Below are 7,500 nucleotides of genomic sequence, written 5' to 3' on the forward strand. Positions count from 1 at the left end.
ATCCACAAAGCAACTTGGGTCTCACCAGATGGTGTGACATAGAATCAGATTGATCATTTTTGTATCTCTCGGAGATTCAGACGTTCATTGGAAGATGTGACAGTACGGAGAGGTGCAGATGTTGAATCAGACCACCACCTGCTATTGGCAAAGCTTAAGCTCCGACTCAGAAAACATGAGAGCAGATGACATACTGGAAGAAAATTCGAGGTGAATGCACTAGATGGGGAAAAGAATGAGCAATTCAAACTACAATTGAGTAATAGATTCCAACCTCTTACTGAGTTCGAGGAGAAAATAGATGTAGAGTCACCTTGGGCAAAGATCAAGGACGTCTACATAACAAATTGCCACGAGGAGTTGGGTGTAAAGAATTCGGAACATAAAGAATGGATTAGTCCAATCACTTTGGACCTTATTAAAAAGAAGAGAACAAGTGAATGCAAGCCGAACAAGGGCTTAAGACTGGATGCATAAGAGAAGTATCGAGCCATAGATAAGGAAGTCAAAAGATCTGTGAAGAAAGACAAAGAAGCATTCATGAACAGACTTGCAGAGAAAACAGAAGCAGCAGCGACAGTAGGACACATGAGGATCCTTTATCAAACTATCAAGACACTTGCTGGAAAATATGGGAAATCAGAGGTACCAGTCAAAGACAAAGATGGGAAAACTATTTTTGGAAAAGAGGCCGAATCTGAACGATGGAGGGAACATGTCAACTGCCTTCTGAACAGACCACCACCAGACAACCAGCCGGAAATTTTGCCTGCAAGGAATGAGCTGAAAGAAATGTTAAGGCCCTGCACCGACTATTTGAGAGAATTTGGAATGACGGGGTATTCCCAAAGGATTGGAAGGAAGGACATCTTTCAAAGAAAGGGGACCTTAGTAATTGTAATTATTATCGAGGAATCACTCTTCTCTCTATCCCAGGAAAGGTTTTCAACCGTATTCTACTAGAGAGAATTAAAAATACAACAGATGATAAACTACGGGGCGAACATGCATGTTTTCGGAAAAACCGTTCAACCACCAAACAGATTGCCTCTCTGCGAGTCATAGTGGAACATTCTACAGAATGGAAATTTCCTCTTATTGTCAACTTTTTGGACTACGAGAATGCTTTCGACAGTATTGACAGAGCAACAATGTGGAAAATTCTGACACATTATGTACATGAAGATCAGCTTACTGACAGCTTTGAAATTAAGACTGGTGTCAAGCAGGGATGCTTGCTCTGACCATTCTTGTTCATCCTTGCCATTGATTGGCTAATGAAGGAAACCTCCAAAGGGCGAAGAAATGGGATAGAGTGGACCCCCTGGACACAGTTGGATGATCTTGATTTTGCAGATGATCTGGCTCATTTGTCCCACATCCAGGACCAGATGCAAGCAAAAACCACAATTATAAACAGCCTCTCGGAATGAATTGCTCTAAGAATTCACCCTGAAAAGTTAAAGATCTTGAGGATAGGTATGCGTCAAGGGGAGCAGATCAAAGTAAAAGATCAGGAACTTGAAGATATAGACACTTTCTGCTACCTGGGGAATATAAATGACAGGATGGAGTCACGGAAGCAGAGGTGAAAGCACGGATAGGAAAGGCACAGGCTGTATTTGCATCTTTGAACAGAGTTCGGAGAACCAAAGAAATCTCCCTTCGACTAAAGCTAAGACTTGTCAACTAAAACGTGAAGTCTGTCCTACTGTATGGATGTGAAACTTGGAACGCATCACAGGCATGTATAAGGAGGGTACAGATTTTAATAATCAGGTGAATGTGTAAGTTACTCAGAATAAAATAGATGGATATAATAAAAAATGAATAAATAAGGAAAAGAACACAGCAGAAACCCGTGGGAGAGAAAATAGGAATAAGACGATGGAGGTGGATTGGACACACGCTTAAAAAGAATGACTCCACTATAAGAAAGAAAGTATTGGACTGGAACCCTCAGTGCAGACGATCAAGGGGAAGGCCACGAGGAACATGGAGAAGAATTAAAGAAGCTGATATACAGAGAAGTGATAAGACCTGGAATGAGATAAAACAATAAGTTAGCTTAGGATAGAGAAGGATGGAAACTGTTTGTCTGTGGCCTATACCCTGACCCAGGGTGAAAAGGACAATGATGAAATGATGATTGACAGATGCGATATTGATGCATGTGTAATTAGCCACGCCCCTTTCATACTAATGATTCTATTCTTTATTTTGATTAATAGATGTGGCGCTCTCGTCATGATGGATGAGTTCATAGCCACGCCCCCTTGGCACCGATTATTCCCTTCTGAGAAGGAATACTTACAATACCCCGCTTTGAAGAGTATACTGGACATCATCAGCGAAAAATATACAACTGTGGAGCTGCTTAACACAAGGTATGTATGTGTATGTTTGTTTGTTTGATATTTTGATTGTTTGCATATTACCAACATTTTCGTCATCAACATCATCATCATAATCATCATCATCATCATCATCATCATCATCATCATCATCATCATCATCATCATCATCATCATCATCATCATCATCATAAGCATCATCATATTCAACATACAAATAAAAACAGGCAAAGAACAAACAGAATTTACCTTTCCCCTTTCATATTTTGAAAATACATTATCATTCCTTTGAACAATCGGTGAATTTTATGTTAACCGGTCACTTATTGCCGGGGTCTCTAAACCGAAGGTCACAACAAATAGCTTTTTTAATTCAGAAAAGTGAGTGGAGCAGGCACTTATGTTGGTAACAACAAGATATGAAGTGAGTAGAAAAGTGCCAGAAGACAATAGAGAATAACATTTTTTTTCGCGGCGGTGGTGGGGTTTGAACCTGCGACCTTATTGGTACGACAACTCCGCCTGGCAGGTGAGAGCGTGGCTCTACCGTCTGAGCTATCCACGAACACAAAAATATTCGTATCAAACGCTAGTCATATTTCTAAAGCCTTATCTCACCCACTACTGGAGATCGCCGGCTCGTTCGCGCGCCACCATCGCGAAGTTATTTTTGACCAGCAGTTAAGCTTAATAGCCAATATTCTCAACACAAACACATAACATAGAAACCATTGAGACATTGAGTATGCTCCGGTATATGGGGTGAATTTTTTAATTCAGAAAAGTGAGTGGAGCAGGCACTTATGTTGGTAACAACAAGATATGAAGTGAGTAGAAAAGTGCCAGAAGACAATAGAGAATAACAATTTTTTCGCTGCGGTGGTGGGGTTTGAACCTGCGACCTTATTGGTACGACAACTCCGCCTGGCAGGTGAGAGCGTGGCTCTACCGTCTGAGCTATCCACGAACACAAAAATATTCGTATCAAACCCAAGTCATATTTCTAAAGCCTTATCTCACCCACTACTGGAGATCGCCGGCTCGTTCGCGCGCCACCATCGCGACGTTATTTTTGACCAGCAGTTAAGCTTAATAGCCAATATTCTCAACACAAACACATAACATAGAAACCATTGAGACATTGAGTATGCTCCGGTATATGGGGTGAATTTTTTAATTCAGAAAAGTGAGTGGAGCAGGCACTTATGTTGGTAACAACAAGATATGAAGTGAGTAGAAAAGTATGTGTTTGTGTGTGTGTGTTTGTGTGTGTGTTTGTGTGTGTGTTTGTGTGTGTGTTTGTGTGTGTGTTTGTGTGTGTTTGTGTGTGTGTTTGTGTGTGTGTTTGTGTCTGTGTTTGTGTGTGTGTTTGTGTGTGTGTGTTTGTGTGTGTGTTTGTGTCTGTGTGTTTGTGTCTGTGTGTGTTTGTGTGTGTGTTTGTGTGTGTTTGTGTTTGTGTTTTGTGTGTGTGTGTTTGTGTCTGTGTTTGTGTCTGTGTTTGTGTCTGTGTGTTTGTGTGTGTGTTTATGTGTGTTTATGTGTGTGTGTGTTTGTGTGTGTGTGTGTGTGTAAGAGACGGCTAAAAAGTCTTAACATGTCTTTTCAGCAAAACGTTTAAAGTAGGAGATCGTATAGCTTTCCGTATCGATGCCAGGGATTCACGTAATCGGTCCAGGTCAAGGGGCGGGGATGAGATTCGTGCCTGGTTAAAGACGACAGTCACCAAAGACATCACAAACAGAGTAGCTGCCACTGTTTTGGACATGAAGAATGGAACTTATATTGTGGACGCTCTTCTCCCCTGGGCTGGAAAACTCAGGTCTGTACATTTAACCCCCTACTTAGGGTACCACCCACAGGAAAACCGTCACATTCGTTACGATGCAGCCAACATTTTTGTCATTCTAATTTATTTTGTACATCATAATGTTTGAACAAAAATGTTTGCTATAGTTAAAGTATATTAACACTGTGTTGAAGAGCTCGTTCAGCAATAAAAAACCATGTATAGTAAGAACTAACAGGTTTTGTTTTTGAGTGGAATAGATCTATTTTGTATAGATTGGGTGTGAAGAATTGGGGAAAACCCGGAGAATGGCCAGTAATGAGCGAGTTAATGCGGAATCAGTTACGTCCCACCGTGTTAAACTTGCACCCGGTCGAAAGAAAATTGTGAGCTTTTATATAGAGCCATATCCAATAAAAGTGCCCAAAGCGCTTTTCAAGGAGTCTTTAGCCAACAGCAACACGTAGGACGAGACGTGATGCACCGCTGTTAACGGCCATGTACTCATTTTAGACTGAAATATACTGGAAGAATGTAACTAATGAGACTTTTTCGGGGACTTATCTATGCGCTAAGCGAGGCTCGAATCCCGGGCCTTCCGATCCAAAAGCAAATACCATTATATATCATAAGGCCACATAGCCGCAGATAGATAATTGAAAGGTGTCGAGAGATAAATAGGGGCTACACTGCTAAGGCATTCAAATACAAATAAAGCAATTTGTAATCTATTCTACAAAGGACAAAAAGCAAGTGTTATGTGGCGGAATGTTGTTAGTAAATTACCTAAGCAAACTTCATCGATATTTTGTAATTTGCATTTCAGATTGTCAGTGGCCCTGGCGTATCCAAGTGAACATTACCGGGCTATTCTCCTTTTTCATCGATTGTTCAAAGGAATGATAATGTATTTTTCAAAATATGAAAGGGGAAAGGTAAATTCTGTTTGTACTTTTCCTGTTTTTATTTGTATGTTTATAATGATGATGCTTCTGACGATGATGATGATGATGATGATGATGATGATGATGATGATGATGATGATGATGATGATGATGATGATGATGATGATGATGATGATGATAGTGATGGTGGTGATGATAATGATGATGATGATGATGATGATGATGATGATGATGATGATGATGATGATGAGGAGGAGGAGGAGGAGGAGGAGGAGGAGGAGGAGGAGGAGGATGATAATGGGGATATAGGATGTGGAAACATTGCTGACTAAAATTATTAGCATAGAGCCGAGTCACGTCAAGTTCGTTCCTCCTATATTTTGTGTTTCAGGTAAACGAAGCTACGCCATGTTACCACAGTCCTGTCCTTCCGGGCTATTCAAAGGGTGAAATCTGTAACCTGACGTCTATTAACGGGTCTCCATGGTTCTGTGGACACCCCTTAAAGAAGTCTCTCACTTGTGAAGATTTTATAAATCGCAGAGCTCAACAGATCTACAATATCTTTTATCTTGGAATCACAATGGAGGAATACAAACTGTTGCAAAGAACCGACCGGTAAGGATTGTTTTTAACGCTATGCGTTTAGCTCAATTACTCACACTATCCGTTAACCTGGTATATAGAGTATCAACACACACAATGATGTGTATTCTTAAGCGTTTTTAGCCTAATTAATACAATTTAGTAACAATTACTATTTAAAATGTTGCTGGTAAAAACAATAGAAAAAGAGTTGAATGATGTCAGTTTCGTTCCCTCTCTACAGTTTTAAATCAAAGGTCAAGGTAAGAAGTCATTTATCGAAAAATGAATAACATCTGAACAATCACATTTTAAAATAATTTTCCATACACTGCACCGAACGACCTTCGTATTGAATTAAACACTTCTGACCTTCACCTTTTAAAATAGGGAACGTCACTGGACACCCGAGTTTCGGGTGTATTTTGTCACGAATAATTCGACACCCGAGTTTCGGGTCTATTTTGTCACGAATAATTCGACACCCGAGTTTCGGGCCTATTTTGTCACGAATAATTCGACACCCGAGTTTCGGATGTATTTTCTCACGAATAATTCGACACCCGAGTTTCGGGTGTATTTTGTCACGAATAATTCGACACCCTAGTTTCGGGTGTATTTTGTCACGAATAATTCGACACCCTAGTTTCGGGTGTATTTCGTCACAGAATAATTCGACACCCGAGTTTCGGGTGTATTTTGTCACGAATAATTCGACACCCTAGTTTCGGGTGTATTTCGTCACAGAATAATTCGACACCCGAGTTTTGGGTGTATTTTGTCACAGAATAATTCGACACCCGAATTTGGGGTGTGGATTGTCAGCACAAATAATTCGGCATCCAAAGCAGGGCAGAATTTTTTTCCATAAAATATATTGTTGTTTTCTTGGAGGTTGGGGGGGGGGGGCAATGACAAAAAATCCTCAATTATTCGCCTTTGCAAACACACAAACCATTAACTGCACGACCATCACTCTCTTTCTCTCTCTCTCTCTCTCTCTCTCTCTCTCTCTCTCTCTCTCTCGGTTTCTTTCTTTCTATCACAACACACACACACACACACACACACACACACATACAGACAAACGCTCTCTCGCGCAAGAAAACCTTGGTCACACTAACCCCCTACCGCTGTCTACTGAACCAAGGATTACACACTTGAGAAACATCAACACCCCCACCCCACCCCACCCCACCCCACCCCACCCCACCCCACCCCACCCCAACCTGAGTATAGATGATCTTCGCTCGACTAAGAAACTCACAACATTGCCATCCTGAAGTAGAATGGACAAACACACAAAACTATGCGTAGCCATTAAATGTTATAGTATGGTTAATATTTTGAAAAAAAAACAATAAAAAAGACCTAAGTGACGTCAACTTCGTTCTACCTATAGGTCACAATATTATATTATTCTGACACAGGTGGCTCAAACAGCAAAGGGCAGACAATTACAGATACTGTGCGACAACGTCGCGAAACAGAATGCCGTGCGTTTAGCGAAAAAGCTTAAATACTCATAACATCCACCAACCGAATTAACACACAAGATGATGTGTAACCTTGAACGGTTTTCGTCTGATTGATAGAAATTAGTGAGAACATATCAGAAAAAATGACTGGTTAAAAGCAAAGGGCGACGTGACGTCAATTTCCTTCCTTCTATTTGCAACATCTCATAATAATAGATGACCTAACGCTTTATTTGAAGAATGGTATATCTATCAATATAGATAATAATATGCGCTTGGCTAAGACGTTCACAACATTACCATCCGGAAGTATAACGGACCAACACACAAAACGATGTGTAACCTTAATTAAACGTTTATAGATAGTGTGCGCTTGGCTAAGAAGCTCACAA

The 7,500-nt window shown here is 40.5% G+C and overlaps 1 protein-coding gene across 5 annotated transcripts in view; it reads left to right on the top strand.

The window, feature by feature from the left end:
* Positions 1–7,500, top strand: part of LOC144960241 (NXPE family member 4-like) — a 384,922-nt gene that overhangs the window by 356,096 nt on the left and 21,326 nt on the right. For 3 of the 5 annotated variants that reach the window (XM_078893249.1, XM_078893251.1, XM_078893250.1), the window contains 4 exons: positions 2,232–2,387; positions 3,961–4,173; positions 4,967–5,075; positions 5,437–5,663. In XM_078893249.1, coding sequence (XP_078749375.1) covers positions 2,232–2,387; positions 3,961–4,173; positions 4,967–5,075; positions 5,437–5,663 — 705 coding nt within the window. The remainder of the gene's footprint in view (positions 1–2,231; positions 2,388–3,960; positions 4,174–4,966; positions 5,076–5,436; positions 5,664–7,500) is intronic. The other 2 variants (XM_078893253.1, XM_078893252.1) reach the window with 1 other exon arrangement.

The sequence above is a fragment of the Berghia stephanieae genome, chromosome 15, assembly GCF_034508935.2.
Source record: "Berghia stephanieae isolate SIO BIC M18660-M18661 chromosome 15, UCSD_Bste_1.3, whole genome shotgun sequence".
NCBI classification, from domain to species: domain Eukaryota; kingdom Metazoa; phylum Mollusca; class Gastropoda; order Nudibranchia; family Aeolidiidae; genus Berghia; species Berghia stephanieae.